Below are 22,892 nucleotides of genomic sequence, written 5' to 3'. Positions count from 1 at the left end.
GTATAAGTCAGCAGGGAACCAGCTTATACATAATGATGTATAAACTACAAAACGCAATCAGTTATTCGTTCTGTTTTGGTGATTCATACTGATGCATGTGTTTTGTTTTAGCTTAAGATCCTGCAAACATTAAAAAGATGAATATGTTTTACTTTTAAAGTCGTATTCTAGTGGTATAAATATTTCTCCATTACAGAAGGTAATATTACTTACAAAATAAAAACATGTATTCATCTTAGCCTTTGTATCTTGTTTTAAAATATTTGAACATATAAATTGAAACAACTCATTGCAAGTTATTTATTGTACTTTCTTTACCTGTTCTATCAATGTCAGCTGTTCTGCCAATTTCTGAGGAGTATAGTCTGCTAATGTAAAATTTTCTGTCCTTCGAGATAATTTCAAATCCAGACCAATACTTCCACGTCTCTGTGGCTTTACTGGCCCTGGTTTTACATGAGGTAGTACAGACTTGTTAGATTTTGGCTTCACCACTGATTTAAGGGTGTCCCACTGAAATTAAGGTAAACTGTCATTAAAAAATGTAAATTCTTTTTCAATTGAAAAATCTAACCTTTAATATTTCTATTTAAAGCCATATGTTGTAGATCTTAAGCCTTGTAAAATAGGGAGATCTGTCCCTGTCAATATCACGGCTAACAGAGATCTGTCCCTGTCAATATCATGGCTAACGAAGATCTGTCCCTTTCAATATCACGGCTAACAAGACAAGCAAGTACATGTAAAACTTCTGAGAATTATTTTTGAATGTATATTCACTTGGACAGACCAAAACATCTTGTCAACCACCTACCTGTAGATAATTTCTAGAAAAAAAAAACAACATTTTATTTCTAAGAGGGGTTTTGCTTATGAACTAGTTAAATCTGAACAATCCCTCTTTTAAGCATTTCAGTATGTACACATCTTTGGCTTTCCCAACTTTTTGGGTAAATCAATACAGCATGTTTTTTACTTTTTACTTTGACTAACCCTCCACAGACTTTCATGTTCCCATTTATTTATTTTACCAATGAGTTATATTGACCACTTTAATATAAATATATTAACAACCTTTATGCATAAACCAATTAATTTTAAATTTAAATTGATTAATAATAAGAGCTAAGCCAGGAAGAGAAATAAATGATAAAGAAAGATAAAGAAAACAAGTGAAACTGCGAGCTTCTACTCACTGGTGATACCCCCGCCCAAATGAAAATGTTCGGTAAACATGAAGTTGTTGAGTGATGAATCTGAAAAGGTATCACACGGTATAGCTGACTCATATAAACCCTGAAACCAAATTTCAGAAATCCTTGTAATGTAGTTCCTGAGATAATGTGACGAAAATTTTCAACTACTTGGATGTCATGTGTAAAATGATGTAAGTGTTCGGTAAACAGGAAGTTGTTGAGTGATGAATCTGAAAACGCATCACACGGTATAGCTGACTTATATAAACCCTGAAACCAAATTTCAGAAATCCTTATGATGTAGTTCCTGAGAAAGATGCGACGAAAAATATTCATGGGACAGACAGAGGTAAAACAGTATACCCCCACTTTTTGAAAGCGGGGATATAATTATAATGCATGTTATTTAATTATTACTCAATACCTTGAACACCAATTACTTCATATGTCTAGGAACCCCACTCAATAAATTACTACAATATCTATATATATAGGTATCTGTGCAAATACTTGTGCTAGGATTGTATTTAACAAAGTATTTGGAAAAATCCGCACATATGTTATTACTTTTTAATTAGTAAACAATTTTTAAAAAATTACTATATACAGAAAGACTTTTAATTTGATGTTAATAGAATTACAATTTAACAAACTTTTAATTTTTTTTCACTAATAGAGGAATACAAAAAGGATGTGAGTAATATGTTTTGTGCACAAGAAATTTGTATCCCAAAAATAACTGAAAGTAAGACATAACTAAAGGTAAATGTTATTTTTTATTCTCACCATCTACATGCAAATTACCTGAGGTTCTTCGCTATTGTCCTAAATAAAACAATCCTTAAAGCTTAAATGCTTGTTTGCAATAATGTAGGTACACTTGAACAACAGAACTTGTTTTAAATTTATACATCAATCTTATTTTCTTCTTTATTTTTTATATTAACTAATAACTATTAAAAAACAAGATTTCACAATTTTGTCTGGATTTGTTTATACACAAACTTTAGGATAGGTAAATAAAACAGCAACCCAACAACAAAAATAATAAAACGACGTACAGAGACAAGATAGTCTTCAACAATAGACCGGTGTCTGTACAATTTGTCAAGCTTTAAATCTTCCCGAGTCTGTAAAAGGTGTGAATAAATGTAAGTTTATTTCTAATTGAAAATTGATTCCTACCTGAAAATAAGCATGATAAAGGTCAAAGCTAAATTATTAAAAGTGTACCTTTTTCTGTGTCCCTGGTTTATAGACATGGATATTATCTTCTGTGGCTGTTGAAGAAAGGTCTATGTTCTGTCCAATTAAACAGCTGTTCAGTAAATCTTGTAAGGAGGGCTCCTCATATTCTGATGATGGCTTGATGCCCTTAAAAATTAAATAAAGGTTAGGATACATACACTCGAATCCTACCTAATATAACATAAGAATATTGCTAGTGCACCTGAAAAGCTGGAAATCAATAATGTAAAGTTGTCACTATATCCATTTTTTTATTGTGTGTAGAAGTTCCAAAAGGAAACATACTTTACATTGCTGTAGTATATATACCCCTTTTAAGATGTTTTGATCTTCAGTTCCTCTATTAACTTTATAAACTACATGGTAAATAAGTCACCTTTCACAAAGCATACCTTTTTTTATATTCCTGTTTATTTTTTATTGTAAAAATCTATATTGAATACTACAATTAAAAATCTCAATCAATACTAAATATATAACTTACAGCTTCTTCCAGAAAATTTTGCAGTGTATCAATCAGGTCAGAGTTATCATCAAAATCCACGGAATAAAATCCTTCCACCCAGAAGTACAGTAAATCTAACACTCTCTGTCTCAACCTGGTTAAATTGGATTCTCCTGATTTATTGTTCCTGAAAATAAAAATCACCAATATGATTTGTCTGCTATTCTTAAAAAAAACAAACCACTAAAATTTCAAGCAGAGCTAGATTGAAGTAAAAAGATATTTCTTTGACAGATTATATAGACTTCTAAATAGGGTGCACTTCAACAAATATCTGATGCATTTAGACTGGTTTTAATTGCATCCATGAAAAAAAATCAACATTTGATTAGTTTCAGATATTTATTCAATCAGTAACCTTGTCATTTATTTCATCTAAAATTCCTGACCTTTTCCAAATCATGAAGCTTGAAAAAGTGACTTATTTCAGCACCTCATCCCTACCACACATTACATAGTAAGCAGTCCCCACAAGGTTCTATAAGAATTAGACTTGATTAGATCAGATTTTTTCAAAACTGATCATACAAATTTTAATAAAGCTTTATTGGGTGGCATGAAGTTCCCATTTTAATAAAGTTTTGAAGATTAGCATAAATAAATGCATGCATACTTTTCTGAAATTTTAACGAGGTCATGGTTTAGTTTTCCTTTTGAAAGAAAGTGAAAAAAATTGTTTTGATGTTTGCTTCTCCATTTAATGGGTGGTGGGCTTGGAAAGTACTTTCTTAAAATCCTAACCACACAATATAAAATTTCTAAATACAGTTCTTGTTGAAAGATATCATCAGGAAAATACAAGCACACACCAATTATTTATTTTTAGTGCCTCCCTCAACACCCAGCCCTCTTAAAAGTTGTGACTAAATTTACTATTTGTTTAAAATGATAGAATAACTGGGAATTTGAGAACATATAAAACCTTTGTTTGTCACTAATTTGTTCATAATAATTGTACACTTCCAATTGTCAAAATAGAGTACACTCTTTCATGTTCATGTCTGTTTTTACCTATGTCCATCTTTATCAGATGTTTAGTACACAACAATCACAACAAATTTCTATCAGAAAGTGAGCAATTGACCACATTGACGAATACCTTACATTTTCTTTTATTCATATCTTTTGTCATTCTGTGCACTGCTATAAAAAAAATGAAAAATGAAAATAACTGGTTCTCTGAAGGTTATGGTTATAACAAGTGACAACCTTTCACAGAGTTATCTAATTTTATATGTCATGTTATAGCCGAAGGATCTGTTTTTTTGAAAACTTACCCTTTTGCACTTTTATATTTCGTAATAAGAAAGTTCATAACATCTGTCTGTGATACAAAATATCGGAAACAATATAAATACTGGTGGATGTATCCAAAACTTAAAGCAGTTCTGTAAAAAAGTAAAATAACAATATTTTAAAATCAAAGATTTTTGTTAGCATTTTAACAGTTACTATAAATTCATTTAATTTTAAGGATACTAATTTTCTTAGATTAAAAAAAAAAATAATTTGTGGATATTTTTAAAAACATAACTTTATAAAATTAATTTCATATATGCAATTTAATTAAACTGTTTTTTCAAATGGCTAAAACATATGTCACAAGCCCTTAAGGTATTGTAAGATACTGTAATATTGTATAAAATCAAGTGTATACTATTTTACAGCACATATGTGGTATTGAATCATTAATATCTATTATAATTATCAAAAATTTATTGCAATGTTATCTCAGATCAAACTTTAAATATAAGAACAAAATGCAAATATTTTGAAAGTTTTAAATATTAAAAGGCAGACATATAGTTTCTTACATCCACATCATTTGGACTTTGGATGATAGTTGTCTCATAAACAATCATACCACATCTCCTTGGTCTCTGGTGGATAGTTGTCTCATAAACAATCATACCACATCTCCTTGGTCTCTGGTGGATAGTTGTCTCATAAACAATCATACCACATCTCCTTGGTCTCTGGTGGATAGTTGTCTCATAAACAATCATACCACATCTCCTTGGTCTCTGGTGGATAGTTGTCTCATAAACAATCATACCACATCTCCTTGGTCTCTGGTGGATAGTTGTCTCATAAACAATCATACCACATCTCCTTGGTCTCTGGTGGATAGTTGTCTCATAAACAATCATACCACATCTCCTTGGTCTCTGGTGGATAGTTGTCTCATAAACAATCATGCCACATCTCCTTATTTTTTAAGCGACAAAGCACATTTTAAACAGAAAAAAATTCTAAAAAATGAGCCGTCACTTTGTTTCTTATTGCTTATAACTATTGCTATTGTTATTGAACAAACTTTCATATTACTGATAAAGACAGAACTCAACTCCCAAATATAAAAGGAAACTATGAAACTCATTGGCAGTCATACATCTCCTTTTTTATATAAAGGGAAAACGGAAAGCAAACTTACGATGAGAAAAGATAAGACATGAGGCCATCTGTCATTCCTGCATGTAAAGCCTGTATCTCACAGCCAGTCTGTGGCTCCCGTAGGATCTGGAACTCCAGTAAGGGGTTATCCTGGCAAGGTTTCAGTTTAAGAGGCTGATCAGGATCACATGTTACCACTGAGTATAAATAGGTGGGATGAATACTCGATAACTCAGTTACTGACATCTGAAAAATTAAAATATAAAACTTGTTACTGTATACTGAAACTAAAATGAATGAATGGGTTTGTCTCCATGAAATTAAACATTGTGTAATAATTATAAAAATATCTAATAAATTAAACTCAAGTTAGCATAAGAAATGATACAAATGTTCAATTTTTTACAACTAAGGTCCCATAACTCTGGAATGAAAAATTTGAAAATGGTCAAAATCAGTGAAATTTTGTCTTTATGAAATCAAACATTTAAAAAGACCAGTATGGGGTCTGGACCTGTCTCGCTGCATGCAATTGCTTGAGGTAACATGTATACATGAACATAACTGATCATTTCCAGACCAAATATCATAATCATTCACTTCAATTGGAGCCAAGAAAAGTTTGACAAAAAATTTCCTTGTACAATGAGTGTTGTAAAATTTCAAACTATCGGCAAACAGGAAGTTGCTTCACGGCAGATGTAAAAACTGCTTAGTCACTACAACTCAATATTATCAAGCTGCACAACAAATATCAAATCATTCCCTTTCATAGAAGCCAAGAAAACTTTGATGAAAATTTTCCTTGTACAATGAGTGTTTTAAAATTTTTAACTATTGGCAAACAGGAAAAAGTTACACTGTAGATGTAACAATTGCTTACTTGCTACAACTCAATATAATCAAGCTGCAGACCAAATATTAAATCATTCCATTTAATAGAAGACGAGAAAACTTTGACGAAAACTTTCCTTGCACAATGCGTGCTGTAAAATTTCAAACTATTGCCAAACAGTAAGTGGCTACACGACAGATTGCTTACTCACTACAACTCAACATTATTAAGCAGCAGACCAAATATTAAATCATTCCCTTTCATAGAAGCATCAACGTTTTCTTTCAGACAGACTGAAAGATGGACAAAAGGAGTCAAGCAGTTACTAGTCCTGCTTCCGCCTTCGGTGAATCAGGTAAAAATAATTAAAGATCGTTTAAATAAATTGAGTAAATGCAAGATCAGTTAGGTCAGTCGAATTAAGAGACAGACAGACAATAGCTACCGTAGAAAGGCTTGTATAGTCAGTGGTTTTATTCTCCAAAATTGGACCTTTCAGACGGGGTGCGGACTATAGAGTACAATAAGCAAGAAATAAGACAAAAATTTCAATTTCGCGGGGGAGGTGGTTTGTTTACGTTCCGCCATCTTTGTTATTTATATTGTAGAGGGCGCTCTTATCATTTTTCAAACTAATAATTTTAACTCATCCATATTAATAAGTTATTTCTATTCATCAAATTAATACTGATAAATATAAAAACTAAACCTTTCATTACAAATTTCTCGTTTCTTTTCAATGCATTGGTTGAAATAAACTAGTATCTGCTTGATTGAAACGATACAAACATAGTGAAAAAGACAACCGTAAACCAGCTTAGAATTTGTAAACTACAAAACGTAATCGGTTATTGTTCGTTCCGTTTTGGTGTTTCATACTGACTAATATGGTTTGTATTAGCTTAAGACCCTTCAAACACTAATGTGATAGATATATTAAAGACTGTTTTACAAAAGGATGGAACTGTTTTACTTTCAAAGTCGTATTATAGTGATATCTGTTATGTACGGATTTCGACTCTCACTGGTTAATTTCTTCTTTTACACGTGCTTTTTAAACTTCCTGTTTAAACATACACAAGTTTCTAAATTGTTTTTTAAGTGAATTAAACTTATTTTAACAATCATGAAGCGTTCTCGAATCATTTACAAGCAGTTTCAGCTTCTGTTTGATGATGGAAAACAGGTTGTTCCAAGAAAATACCGCAAATGACCGCACAGGATTTGAAATTACCGGAGTTTCATAAGACCTTTTCTAACAGTTACAAAAAGTTTTTTTACCTAAAATTTCATGGGGAGAAGGGGGTGCGAACTATACAAGCCTTTCTACAGTAACCATAATACAGGCATTTTAAACTAATTACTTTACCTGCAGATGTGTTTGACAAAGTTGCAGGAAGTGTATTTTTGCTGCCATTTCATCTAAATCTTTACAAACTTGCAGTAATGTTGATTTCTGTTCACCTGTAAAAAGATTATATAAAGCTTATAAAAAAATATATAAACAATTTACAGCTCCCCCTTTATCAAGGCCAACTTCAGACAACCTTGAGTACAACTTTTGGACAGGTCAACATTTTGGTGATTAGTTATAAGTGAATCAACTGAAAATTCAATACAGAAATTTTGGCTCAACTGTAATATACGGTAGAAGTAGTTCCTAACCCAATTACATATTCATACATCTACAATAATATGAATGTTGTATTAAATATTGTATCGATTCCTGAAACGTAGTCTCAAATGACAGACACATAGACACCTCGACACATAGACACCTCGACACCTCGACACATAGACACATCGACACATAGACACATCGACACATCGACACATCGACACATCGACACATAGACACATCGACACATCGACACATCGACACATCGACAAATCGACATTTTAAATGACTATTAATTGTATATTAGACAATACTTCAGAGAGTTGAAGAAATACGGTGGATTCTTTAATATTCGTTGGATACCAATTTTCGTGAATTTCGTGGGTACAGTGGAACCACGAATTTAACTGTTCAACGAATTACAAATTTTCTAAAGGAATGTATGCAGACTTTGCCAAAACTACGAAATTAAATATCTACGAAAAAAGCTAGTTTTCCTCAATGCACGAGAATTGGTATCCACGAAAATAAATGAATCAACAGTAATACATCTTTATTTTTTCTGTTAACCATGCATACATTTGCATTACTCATTGAGCAACTGGAATGTCCGACTAATTAATGTTTTTGTTAATCTCAATCTGATGGAATGACTGTAACTGGCGAAAAGGTAGCAACGTCTTCAATAAAATTATAAAAAATGTCACCATTTGAAAATCCAAATTTGTATCGGTACATGAATTCATCTAAATACATTGGGATTTTCGATGGTAATATTCCTTTCATCTTTTTCATCCTAAGCTTAGCCAGTCCCCACAGACCTTCTATTGCGTTGGTACAACACCCCTCATCGCTCTTGAACTCTTCACTATGGTTAACAGACAAATGTTTATAACCCTCTTGTGATAGAGTATCGTACGCTGCCCATTTGTCGAAGAAAATGGTTGATCCAGGTTTTACATAGCGCTTTATGATAGGAAGCAATGTATTACGATCTCTTCTTTCCACTAATTGAAGAACACTGTTTCTTGTACCGCGCTCGGTTATTCCAAATACCCAATACTTTTGGTTTCCTGTTCCCCTATGATACTTCCGCTTCTTTCCGAATAAACTCTCATCTATCTCAACTATGTTGGTGTCAAACCCATCTGTTGCCTCACCAAGGACAATCGGTTTCCTCAACATTGCTGATGAACATACATCTCTAAATAAACAGTACCATTCTATAACGGTTTTTTCATCCAGCTCTGGAACCAGTTTTAAGCATTGATAGACTTGAAAATCCAGACTAAAGGCATATAAGACTTGCATTATATTGATGAGAGAGAGTTTACTTTTCTGGAAAAAAAAATGGAAATCAAATTTATGATAAATGGGAAAAGATGTATTTAAAAAAAAAGAAATTTTCTGTAATGTCAAGAAATGCCATCAGATAAACATATTAAATAAATCTTACACTGTAGAGGGACTTATTTTCGTCAAGATAAAATTTTGCAAATTGAGGAAAAAATGTTTTCGCAAGTTTTTCATTTCTCGTTTTCAATGTTTATGCCCGTATTTCACATGATTATTGCATTTTTTCGCAGTGGTGTGTTTTCGCGTATTTATTGTAGTTGCGGAAGTAGACTCTTGACAGTAATCGTATTTCGGCTAAGTATATTTATAATCTTCAAAGATTATAAGTGAGTGTGTATATCTTTAACATATAGGTTATAAAGAGAATAACATTTACTGTAATTTTATATTTCAAAAGTTCCTTTATAATCTACGAAATCAATATTTGCTTAATGATGACACGTGGGTTAATACAAGGTTTTTACACTTGGTAGTTTAAAACACATTGCCAATTTCATTCTGTATTTGCTCATATTGTTGTGGGCTTTATGTAAAAAAAAATGTTGTACAGTTATAGTACCTCAAAAAAGCTTCCAGTCCGTATAGATTTTCTTTTAAGGCAGGTGTTGCAATTCCAAACTTGTCCATCACTGATGTCTTTACGTTTGTTGGTTGTCATCTTGTTTCCGCATTCACAAGTAATTTCTGGCTTTAACAACCCATATTCCCTCATAAATGATATACAAGTCTCTGTTGTAAGTAAAATGGTGCTGATAAATATCCTCATCCCCGGTGCCGCTTCACCCTTCATTTTCTACAGTTTTGAATCAAAGCAAAACGTCATTGACAGCATTGTCTTCAAATAGTACTGTCTGATTTTCCCAGAAAAAAACGACGTCATAAGGCTTTGTAATAACAACGTTCATTTGAATCGTGTTTGAATTTACCGTCATGGCGTGTTCAAAGCTTTCACAGTGCGATGCATTTGAAACATACAGATCTGCTTATTCGTCTAGAATTGATTGGTCTGAAATATTTGAAGAGGACGTTCTGAACTGGCTAAGATTATTTGAAAAAGGAAAAAATTGTTCTTTGTTTCTAACTGTTCCAGCCCTTCTGTCCATGACAGCAGCTCTTCTAGGACCGAAGACAAGAATAAAAGGACAATCCAATGGTTTTACAACTAGCACGAATTTATACCTTTTAGCCGTTTGTGATCCTGGAGGTGGCAAAAGTATAACATATGAAAATGTAATAGAGCCGGTAATGAATAATATCTTGGAAAAAACTGGAAAAAAGTTATCAACAGAGTCATATACGACAGCAGGCCTTCAAAGGCACCAAATAGCCTCTGGAGGTGTAGGTTTAATTACAACAGATGAAGGTCACAGATTCCTGGCATCTGTGAATGCTAAGCAACTGAAAGGGGAATCCGAAAGATCCTATCTTTGTAAATTATGGAGCGGTAAAGGAGATTTTGTTGATTTGTCAAATGGGAGTCGAGGATTCAAGAGAACTTCTATGTCCTTGTGTCTTTTCATACAGCCTCACCCTTTGTTGTCTGAAATGGCTTGTTTCACAGGGATGGATGGTTTCCTGGACAGATTTCTTTTCATGGTGTCAAGGCCATTACTGTTCCCCACAAAAGTTGTAAAAGAGAATTTTGCAGAACTAAGTAAAAGTGGAATGAAAGATTTTGATGAGGTGTATTACAAAATGTACCTCAATCATCAAGACGGGAAAGAGTACTACTTGTCGGAAGATGCACAAAAGGAATATGATGAAATGGTTGATTCGTATGCAGATTTATTAAACGACAAGTACATGGAGGTGTCAGGTAAATATGTTATATGTGTTTATTAAGAGTAACTTCTGTAAAATGTTTATATTTTCCAGGGGCGTTTCTAGTATATTTGAAAGCGGTAGAATGAAATCTTTCGCCTCGCTACGCTCAGAGAAAAAATTTCTGGACTTTTTTTTGCTAAAAAAACATAAAAAAAAATTTTTTGAAAAGGAGGGGGGGCGTAGGACCATTACGCCCTCACCTGGACCCGCCCCTGTTTTAGGACTGCTAACTTGACTGCACAAACGGATACCGGTTATGTCCTTCAAAATTTCAAATACCTACTTTTTTCAATAAATGTGCATTGTCGGAAAATATAAAATTTATTTGTAACAGCTTTAGAAACAGAGCAAAAATGAGGCTCTTTATTTATTTGTCAGATCTTTAGAAATAGAGCAAAAACGAGGCTTGCCGATCTTTTTTCCTACATGTATGTTGTTTAGACTACAGTAAAAATAAATTTTATATTTTCCGTCAATGTACATATAAATTGTTTTTATTCAGAAATTTACTCCCAACACCTGAATATGTATTCTAAATAATTGTCTCTTATTTCTTTAAGAATTCTACATAGTTTGAACGCGTACCGCGAAGAGAACCACAAAATGAACTGTTACTGATAAAAAAAAATATACACATTACCGCTTGCTTAACATTGAAGCGGGGTAACAGGAGACTTTATTTGTAATAAAAGTAAATATAAAGCAAACATATATGTGTATACCTGTATTTTGTACACTATGTAGCTAATTCCATGATACAAATAAATGCATGCCTTTTTAAAGGAAAAAAAAAAATAATTTAAATGTAAATTATGTTGTTCATGTTGTTAATTGGAATAAGATATAAATGTAAAAGGATTATAATGTTACTTTTATAGAGAAGATGTGGCCTTTTTACATTAAATGTTATAAAATATTGTTTCAGAATTAGATGAAGAGGAAAAAGAGAATCATAACTTATCAGCTACACAGACTAATTTATGCATGACCACTAGCAAAGACACAATACATGTTATAAGACTGGCAGCCGCCCTACAGATTACGTCATCTTATATCAGAGCTACCTTAACTAAAACTGAAGTTGTAAACGATACTAAAATAACTGTTGAATCGTTGAGGTGTGGAAGGAAGCTGTATTGTTTCATGGCTGGCCAGAAAGCAGTATTCGCACAGGTATATATTCTCTAAAAATGTCCCAAATATAAAACATACAAAATGTACAAATACTTTTGCGGTTTAGTTCTTTAATGTCAGTAAAAAGGAACCAAACACACGTCCATCGTATGCTTGTTGTTTAGTCATATTAATTTCCATGGTTAACGATGTTATGTAATTAGCGATTTTAACAAAAGTTCTATAAACATGTATGTAACTATTGTGAGCTTAAAGCCAAACCGTAACACTAAACACCCACCCTAATCTATGTCGCTAGATGGCCTGAAACACAGCCTACGATTTATGTAGATCCCTCCAACGTTGGAGCACACACAGCTAGATGTGTTCCCATAACTGATTTGTTTTTAATAATGTTAAAGTATTCACAAGTTATTCCAATTTAAAATGTTGAAAAGTATCTTCACCGGAACGTTGCACAGGCACAAAATTTATTTACAGAAATGTACATGTTATATACACGGAGAACCTATACGTTCTCCAGGATGTAGGTTCAATGATAAAAGCAATGTCTAGTTTTGTGTTATTTAATGTAGTACGGTTTAATAGTATGTATAAATTAATGAATGTTGCGTACATGAATATATTTCAGGCATTGAACACGCTTCAGCAGACTGATTCAGTGAAATTAAAGAAAGTGATGTCTTTCAAGATCAGAGTGATTAAGGCTATTGTTTCCAGTGAGGGACCTGTGATTTCTTTGAGGTGCTTACAAAGAAAACTGTATGGATCGTTGAAGGATAGTGTTATTCGTAAGTGTTGTATATTATTTTTTTTTAATTGTAGTCATGCATATAGAAAAAGGTAAAAATAATATGAACAATCCTGTATAACAAATGATTTAATGTTAATAAATTGCTGATTCTGTACCAAATCGTACGTATTACACGTTTGGTTAATATGAGTAGATGTATTTAATTCCTAATTACGGTCAAGCTAATTTTAGCATATTATAGGTCATCTAAAACATATCATTTAGTAATCAAAAACCTTTGTAACTGAATTAAATATGATACTAAATAACCTAAAAATTACAATTGGAAAACTGCGGAGTACATCCTGACTGTAACAAAAATGTAGGAGAATGTGTTACAAATAAAGAAAAAAAAAAAAAAAAAAAATATTGGAAGTAGTTTATACCATAAATTTCTACTGTTTTTTTTTTTTTGAGATAATAAAATAATCTAAGTTCGAGTTATTTCTGTGTTTTTCAAAGTCAACCTATTACATGTTAAATTTGTACAAACATTTGTAGATGAACTTGAAGAATTGGAAAGAGAAGGTGCTGGTATGCTGCATAAAGTTGGAAAACCTAGGAAAGAAATTTTCTTAAAAGCATCCCCAGGACAAATGCCAAATGAAATTCTTAAAAAGGTAGACATTTCCGTAGATGATTATATGATTCGTTTTAAGTCTAAGAAGGAAACTGATGGAAATCTTATAATGATGTCTCTTCCTAGTCATCCACAGCACGATGAAATTGTTGACTGGTTTTGTTAAAAAATTTCACGAGGAATGAATGCAACTTGTATGTCATATATGTACTGAAACCAGAATGTAATCATTAGAAATAATGTAAAATAAATATTGGAATGTGACAAGGCAATGTGTTTTCAAATCACATTGGTGATATTATGTAACATGTGTAATAAAAGATTTGTATTGCCTTTTATTTGTTGCAGTTTTCCATATATAATTCGTCGTACAGCCTGTGGTGCTAGATTGATGTGTGATACAGCATATGTTGATACATTGCTCTTTAAATCAGCCGACGCCTTTAAATTGATGTTTGACGTTGATACAGCCTACGGCGTAAGAATACCTATTGACACAGTATACATTGTTAAGATATCTTTTCATAACATTAATCCTAAATTGTAATCATAAACATATCTTAACCATAACCTTTACCAGTAACCGAAATCGTAACCCTTACCTCAAACCGTTACATTAACTATATTTCTCTTTGACACAGCCCAAGGCGTTAGATTACCATTTGACACAACCGACCTAATTGTATGTAGCCTACTGTGGTACATTGCTATTTAAAGCAGACTACGGCTTACGGTTGATGTTTGACACAGCCTACGGCGATAGTTTGCGAATTGACACTACCTACGTAGCAAAACAAAACAAACAAACAAACAAATATTTGAGATATAGCTGTAGTACACTTTGAAAAAAACAATGATACAAAATAATGCTAAACCCTAACATGAACACTAACCCTAACCCTAACCCTAACCTGAACCCTATCTAAGATTGCTCTTATACACAGCATACGGCGCTAGCTTGCTCTTTGGCACAGCCTACTGCGATAGATTGGTTTTTGACATAGACTACGGCGTTAGATTGCCATTTGACACAACCAACGTAGTTGTATGTAGCCTACGGCGTTAGAATGCCATTTGACACAACCAACGTAGTTGTATGTAGCCTACAGCGTTAAATTGCCATTTGACACAAACAACGTAATTGTATGTAGCTTATATGGCCATAGATTGCTAATTAACACAGCCTACGGCGTAAGATTGATGTTTGTCACAGCCAACGTCAATAGTTTGCCAACTGACACTACCTACGTAGCAAAACTAAACAAACAAACAAATAAATATTTGAGATATAGCTGTAGTACACTTTGAACAAACCTATAGTACAATATAATGCTAAACCCTAACATAAACCCTAACCCTAACCCTAACTCTAACTTGAACCCTAACTAAGAGTGCTCTTATACACAGCCTACGGCGCTAGAGTGCTCTTTGACACAGCCTACGACGCTAGATTGGTTTTAGACATAGCCTACGGCGTTAAATTGCCATTTGACACAACCAACGTAGTTTTATGTAGCCTACGGCGTTAGAATGCCATTTGACACAACCAACGTAGTTGTATGTAGCCTACAGCGTTAGAATGACATTTGACACAAACAACGTAATTGTATGTAGCTTATACGGCGATAGATTGCTAACTAACACAGCCTACGGCGTAAGATTGGTGTTTGTCACAGCCTACGGTGAAAGTTTACCAATTGACACTAACTACGTAGCAAAAGAAAACAAACAAACTAACAAATATTTGAGATAAAGCTGTAGTACACTTTGAAGAAACCTGTGGTACAAGATAATGCTAAACCCTAACATAAACTATAACCTAACCCTAATCCTAACATAAACCCTAACCCTAACCCTAACCCAAACCCTTTCTTTAACCCTAACCTTAACCCTAGCTAGGATGGCTCTTATACACAGCCTACGGCGCTATATTGCTCTTTGGCACAGCATATGGCGCTAGATTGCTTTTTGACGTAGCCTTCGGCGTTAGATTGCCCTTACATTAACCTTAACTAAGATTGCTCTTATACACAGCGTACGGCGCTAGATTGCTCTTTGACACAGCCTACGGCGCTAGATTGCTCTTTGACACAGCCTACGGCGCCAGATTGCTCTTTGACATAGTCTACGGCTTTAAATTGCCATTTGAAACAACCAACGTAGTTGTATGTAGCTTACGTCGATAGATTGCTAATTAACACAGCTTACAGCGTAAGATTGATGTAAGTCACAGCCTACGGTGCTAGTTTGCCAATTGACACTACCTACGTAGCAAAACAAAACAAACAAACAAACAAATATTTGAGATATAGCTGTAGTACACTTTGAACAAACCTATGGTACAAGATAATGCTAAACCATAACATAAACCCTAACCCTAACCCTGACCCTAACCCTTAACTTGAACCCTAACTAAGAGTGCTCTTATACACAGCCTACGGCGCTAGATTGCTCTTTGACACAGCCTACAGCGCTAGATTGGTTTTTGACATAGCCTACAGCGTTAGGTTGCCATTTGACACAACCAACGTAGTTGTATGTAACCTACGGCGTTAGATTGCCATTTGACACAACCAACGTAGTTGTATGTAGCCTACAGCGTTAGATTGCCATTTGAAACAAACAACGTAATTGTATGTAGCTTATACGGCGACAGATTGCTAATTAACTCAGCCTACGGCGTAAGATTGACGTTTGTCACAGCCTACGGCGATAGTTTACTAATTGACACTACCTACGTAGCAAAACAAAAAAAACAAACAAAGACATATTTGAGATAAAGATGTAATACACTTTGAAGAAACCTATGGTACAAGATAACGCTAAACCCTAACATAAACCATAACCTAACCCTAATCCTACCATAAACCCTAGCCCTAACCCTTACCCTAACCCTTTCTTTAACCCTAACCTTAACCCTAACTAGGATGGCTCTTATACACAGCCTACGGCGCTATATTGCTCTTTGACACAGCCTATGGCGCTAGATTGCTTTTTGACATAGCCTACGGCGTTAGATTGCCCTAACATTAACCTTAACTTAGATTGCTCTTATACACAGCCTACGGCGCTAGATTGCTCTTTGACACAGCCTATGGCGCTAGATTGCTCTTTGACACAGCCTACGGCGCCATATTGCTCTTTGACATAGTCTACGGCGTTAAATTGCCATTTGAAACAACCAACGTAGTTGTATGTAGCCTACGGCGTTAGAATGCCTTTTGACACAACCAACATAGTTGTATGTAGCCTACGGCGTTAGAATGCCTTTTGACACAACCAAAGTAGTTGTATGTAGCTTACGTCGATAGATTGCTAATTAACACAGCTTACAGCGTAAGATTGATGTAAGTCACAGCCTACGGTGCTAGTTTGCCTATTGCCACTACCTACGTAGCTATAGTACTATTTGCAAAAACCTACGGTGCAGGATAAGGCTAAACCCTAATATGAACCCTAACCCTTACCCTTACCCTTACCCTAACCCTTACCCTTACCCTCACCTTTACCCTTACCCTTACCCTTACCCTTACCCTTACCCTAACCCTAGCCCTAACCCTAGCCCTAACCCTAACCCTTACTCTAACCTTAACCCTAACTTTGATTGCTCTTATACACAGCCTACGGCGCTATATTGCTCTTTGACATAGCCTACGGCGTTAGTTTGCCAATTGACACTACCTACGTAGCAAAACAAAACAAACAAACAAACAAATATTTGAGATACTAGTAATTCAAAATGTCAATGTGTCGATGTGTCGATGTGTCTATATGTCGATGTGTCGATGTGTCTATATGGCGATGTGTCGAAGTGTCTATATGTCGATGTGTCGATATGTCTATATGTCGATATATTTGAGATACTAGTAATTCAAAATGTCTATATGTCGATGTGTCTATATGTCGATATATTTGAGATACTAGTAATTCAAAATGTCAATGTGTCGATGTGTCGATGTGTCTATATGTCGATGTGTTGATGTGTCTATATGTCAATGTGTCGATGTGTCTATATGTCGATGTGTCGATGTGTCTATATGTCGATGTGTCTATATGTCGATGTGTCTATATGTCGATGTGTCGATGTGTCAATGTGTCCATGTGTCCATGTGTCCGTATTAGCCATTAAATGGAACGCCGATTCACTCATAATAATCCGCTGATGAGAACTATTTCTTCCGTATACTCCAGTTGATCCGAAATTTTATAGTTTTTGAAAATTTCAATCTTATAAATTGAGGAATTACCATAAATTAATACTTTTATAAACTCATACCTTATCAAATGAGCACCACAATAGAATAAAAATAATTAAACAATGGGGCACTGTAGTTGCAATTCATAAAGTGTTGTCGGATAGCTGTATTAATATGCTTTGTTATACATCGATAAATAGTGGTGTGTGTAAAATGTATAGGACTCCAGTCATTTAGTAATGTTTTGCCTAAAGATTTTGTTGTTAAATCAAAACTTACGTCTTATACTGAGTTTTTTTAGTAAGAAATAATTATTCTAAAGTAACTTTTACACATGTGTCATCCTAAAATAACATTTAATTTAATAAAACTTAGTTCACAATGCTTTTACTGCAATATCCATTATAGTATTGAAATAAATGAAAACAATGTCATCTGCCGCAGAACATATAAAGGTGCATAACTTCTGAAAAAATAGTTGATCAATGCCAATTTTATAACTCTTTTGAAAAAATTTCAGATATAAACCTAGATTTATTATAAAAATGACAAGAAATATTGGCCTAAGATAAACGTGAAGGCTTTTAATGCAATTTTCCATAAAAATTACATTTCCTAGGAACATAAATCCTATAAAACCAGTTGACATAACTGATTTTAAAACTTGATGTAAGGACATCACTGATATAAACCTTTTGATATAAATTTCATAAAAATCTGCTAAGAATTTCAGTAATTTGAACTTCTTAAATGAAGAGTATACACCTCAAAATAACCTACATTTGTCTTGATATTCAATCTGTGGATATCACTTAATCAAAGAATAATAACCCAGGCTTGTCAGAGGAGTTTAAAAAGAAGAAAGAAAAGAAAAGAAAAGGGCATTACCTTTATCCGATTTTGAACTTTCTGTCAGTTTAAAGTAAAAATTTTGTGTTTTCTTCTTCTGTCTTTTCTCCATCATTACTTGCTGTTCAAGAGCAGATAACTCTGACTGCAATGAACTGGCATTTTCTTCATCCTATAAAGGTAAGTCATAAGTCATGTAAGTCAATATCTGTAATTTGCTTTTATTTCAGCAGAAACCACTGTTTAATGGAAGAATTTGATAAATATGAAACACAGACACAGTGTATATTTTTTAAACTAGCTAACTATCAAAAATCAAACTTAACATTAAACAAGAGTGCACACACTGAAATGTCTCGCCTTCTTTACTAATCATTGATATTATGTTGATAGTCCTAAATATAAAGCTTTATTACAACTGTCACATAAACTTAACATTAACCAAGTAAACTAAACATTGACCAATGAACCATGAAAATGAGGTCAAGGTCAGATGAACCATGCTAGGCAGGCATGTACAGCTAACAATTCTTCCATACAACAAATATAGTTGACCTATTGCTTATAGTTAAAGAAAAACAGACGAAAACACAAAAACTTAACACTGAGCAATGAACCTTGAAAATGAGGTCAAGGTCAAATAAAACCTGCGTGACTGACATATAGATCATAAAATATTTCCATACACCAAATATAGTTGAACTATTGCATATAGTATTAGAAAAAAAGACCAAAACTCAAAAACTTAACTTTGACCACTGAACCATGAAAATGAGGTCAAGGTAAGATGACACCTGCCAGCTAGACATGTACACCTTACAATCATTCCATACACCAAATATAGCTGACCTATTGCATGCAGTATTAGAAAAAAAGACCAAAACTCAAAAACTTAACTTTGACCACTGAACCATGAAAATGAGGTCAAGGTCAGATGACACCTGCCAGCTAGACATGTACACCTTACAATCATTCCATACACCAAATATAGTAGACCTATTGCATACAGTATAAGAAAAACAGACCAAAACACAAAAACTTAACTATAACCACTGAACCATGAAAATGAGGTCAAGGTCAGATGACACCTGCCAGTTGGACATGTACACCTTACAGTCCTTCCATACACCGAATATACTAGACCTATTGCTTATAGTATCTGAGATATGGACTTGACCACAAAAACTTAACCTTGTTCACTGATCCATGAAATGAGGTCGAGGTAAAGTGAAAACTGTCTGACGGGCATGAGGACCTTGCAAGGTACGCACATACCAAATATAGTTATCCTATTACTTATAATAAGAGAGAATTTAACATTACAAAAAATCTGAACTTTTTTTTCAAGTAGTCACTGAACCATGAAAATGAGGTCAAGGACATTGGACATGTGACTGACGGAAACTTCGTAACATGAGGCATCCATATACAAAGTATGAAGCATCCAGGTCTTCCATTTTCTAAAATATAAAGCTTTTAAGAAGTTAGCTAACGCCGCCGCCGCCGCCGGATCGCTATCCCTATGTCGAGCTTTCTGCGACAAAAGTCGCAGGCTCGACAAAAATGCTAAAAAGCGTTTAATACATTTAGTGATTATCGTTGTTTTTAGTATTGTTATGTTTAAAAAATCTCATCAAAATTGTAGATTTCATTAACTTTCTATACATGGTAAGAAAAAAATCTCAACCTTCCAAGCATCTTATTAATAATATTCTTCATAATAATGCAAATGGCCACTCATATAACATATTTTTCTAAGGACAGTATTTTCAGAAAATATCAACTTCTGCTGAGTGATGTTGAATTTAATTAATGTTAATTTTGTTTGATATATACAACTTTGAATCAAGTATTTCTGTAATAAAAACCCACAATGAACTGGCTATTGGTAATTAATATATCTGTTAAATTATGGATTGCTGAAAAATTGAAAACAAGTGATTTTATTTCCCTTAAATATCAGATACTTTTCTCACTATTTAAATATTTAAACTTGGACTGTTATCTTAAAAATCATTGGATTAAGGACTGTGATGATATATAAAAGTGCCAGTTAATTTTTATATGAAACACCACTTTCCTTATTACCTAAAAATATATATGGAAAAAATATATATCTAGCAGCTATACAATATTAAATAATTCCCTGCTGCATAAACTTTTTGAACCTTATTGGTTCTGATATGGGCCATCTGGGCTGAAAAAATTAGTTTTAATACATTAAATTATGAATTAAAAATATCCCTACATGCAACAAAAAAAACACAACATGCAATTTTTAGCTTTTGCAAAATGTTTGTTGAACTGTCTGCCCAATGGCCCACATCCTTGATTCCAATATTTCTTGATTATATCATGCTAATGTCTTCCTGTACATGCATAATTTACCTCAAGATCTTCATTTATTACCTTCAAATACATTTTTTTCTAGTTTTAACTTAATTCAGAAAAGCCAATTCTGCTGCAGCCATCGAAGAAATTTATAAGTGGCACAAGTTTGGTTTTTGAATAATTAATTTGTTTTAACTACAAGCAGCTGAATGACATCATACGTAGCTAGAAAAATTCAAGTAATTATACCCATGTACCTCGAAAAGAACAATTTCAACCACAATATTTTATAAAGGAATATATATAGGGGCAAAAAGTGTTTAGTAGGGAGAAATGGCAAATTCTTGAAAATTTCCTGCATGCTGAATTAACATTTTAGGACTTGACAATAACATGACAGATCATAAAATCTCACTAACAATTTTACCATGAGACCACTGAGGCGGTTTCGCAAGAAATAGATGCCTCAGACATATTTTTTATTGCTCATTTTTAAAGTTGACTTTTTGTGGACGTCGCATTTGACGTTTCCATCAATTTTACTTTATTCTAGAGATACTTCATCTGTTGATATATATTATGACCGTTTTGTGCAAATCTAAATATATCTAGCTATGTTGAAAGACATGCATGATGGCAAATTATAAAAATACAAATTATTTTGTCTGTATGAAAACTTTCAAGATTTCCACTGCTTTTTTGGCAAAATGGGTACAATTTGGGTACTGTGATGTTTATTAAAAGTTTATACATAATACACTTACTATACTCTGAACAAATTTTTCCATCTCTGATGAAAAATTTAACTGCATTGTAGCATAATGGTATACAACATTACATTTCCTTGTATGCAGTGGAATCTCTGTTCGTACATTATCCACTAATGATAGCTGAGAAAGATGACAAGTCAAATTACTTCCCTTACTTAACATTCCACTATCAGCAGAAAACACACGATTTTGATTTGTTTTCTTATTTTTACGATAAATCCCATGTTCAGATTTTTCAGTTTGACTATCTGATTTGTTGCTTTCCTCTGTTGAATCATGTGAACGATAACTCCGTTGACTATCAGAATTATTTCCCAATGTTCGCACATGATTATTTTCTGTTGGAATATTACTCTTGCTAACATCCCTGTTCGGAGTTATCTCCCTTTCCATTAGTTTATCATTAGAATTATCCGACACTAAGGTATCATCACTAAGCCTATCGATATTATTTGGCACATTTTGTTCCGACACATTATTAAATGATGAACTTTTAGATTTGTCGTGGTGATGTTTACGTCGAGGTCTACGCCTCCTTTCGTAATTTTCATTGTCTGTTGAATCTGATGTTTCAGGTTGATGTAACCGTTGATGAAGTGACATTGTTCTTTGACTAGGAAGATCTCTTTGGTTTTGAACCTGAACAGAAGGTTCTAAGACAGTAGGCGGAACCTGAGGTGATCTATAAAAGAGAAAAGTTCATGACATATCTGAAGAAATATATTATATATACAATGTACTTCCTTAGATACCTTACTTGTTTTTAAATCTTGTACATGTCAAATAATTATTTAATGTTTTATTAATATGGTTAATTTACCAAATATATTTTATTTGTATGTACAGTTAATTACTTGTGGTGAAATTCAGCCTCATTTATATTAGTATGACTTTTTGTGGTAACAAAGCATTATTTCTGAACATACCAAGTCAGGTACAACAACTCTTGCTATGTGGAACTAGTTTGGCTGTGCAAGATGAATAAATTCAAAGTCACAACTAAATAAAAATGGTAATGCAAAATATTCATAGTAGGAATCAAAATGAATGTACCAAGTCAGGAATATGACTTCATCACAAATTGTTCATGAAGACTGTAAATTCATAATTTTTTATTATTACAAAATTGTAATGAAATAGATTTTGCAAAAATAAAACCTCACATTTTAATTTTGACTGCAGTATTCCCTGAATTTTTAATAATTAATCTCACTTTTTTGCACATTGTTGAACAGTAACAAATATAAAAGCAGGCAAAAATTG

General features: G+C 33.4%; 2 protein-coding genes across 6 annotated transcripts in view; one reads left to right on the top strand and one right to left on the bottom strand.

The window, feature by feature from the left end:
- The window catches only part of LOC127735673 (kinase non-catalytic C-lobe domain-containing protein 1-like), a 66,566-nt gene that overhangs the window by 8,176 nt on the left and 35,498 nt on the right, over positions 1 to 22,892 (bottom strand). For 4 of the 5 annotated variants that reach the window (XM_052245922.1, XM_052245921.1, XM_052245924.1 and 1 more), the window contains 9 exons: positions 21,624 to 22,311; positions 18,568 to 18,700; positions 7,548 to 7,642; positions 5,384 to 5,589; positions 4,227 to 4,337; positions 2,929 to 3,076; positions 2,430 to 2,570; positions 2,001 to 2,021; positions 319 to 513 (listed from right to left, as the gene is read on the bottom strand). In XM_052245922.1, the coding sequence (XP_052101882.1) occupies positions 319 to 513; positions 2,001 to 2,021; positions 2,430 to 2,570; positions 2,929 to 3,076; positions 4,227 to 4,337; positions 5,384 to 5,589; positions 7,548 to 7,642; positions 18,568 to 18,700; positions 21,624 to 22,311 (1,738 nt within the window). The remainder of the gene's footprint in view (positions 1 to 318; positions 514 to 2,000; positions 2,022 to 2,429; positions 2,571 to 2,928; positions 3,077 to 4,226; positions 4,338 to 5,383; positions 5,590 to 7,547; positions 7,643 to 18,567; positions 18,701 to 21,623; positions 22,312 to 22,892) is intronic. The other variant, XM_052245923.1, reaches the window with a different exon arrangement.
- LOC127735683 (uncharacterized) lies at positions 9,989 to 13,768 on the top strand. Its single transcript, XM_052245943.1, has 4 exons — positions 9,989 to 10,968; positions 11,902 to 12,149; positions 12,742 to 12,901; positions 13,405 to 13,768. Exons 1-4 carry the CDS (start codon positions 10,083 to 10,085, stop codon positions 13,647 to 13,649), a joined length of 1,539 nt encoding a protein of 512 aa, XP_052101903.1. The 5' UTR covers positions 9,989 to 10,082; the 3' UTR covers positions 13,650 to 13,768.

Source organism: Mytilus californianus, unplaced genomic scaffold (genome assembly GCF_021869535.1).
Source record: "Mytilus californianus isolate M0D057914Y unplaced genomic scaffold, xbMytCali1.0.p SCAF_3, whole genome shotgun sequence".
Classification (NCBI taxonomy): domain Eukaryota; kingdom Metazoa; phylum Mollusca; class Bivalvia; order Mytilida; family Mytilidae; genus Mytilus; species Mytilus californianus.
This window is presented reverse-complemented; position numbering and strand designations above follow the sequence as displayed.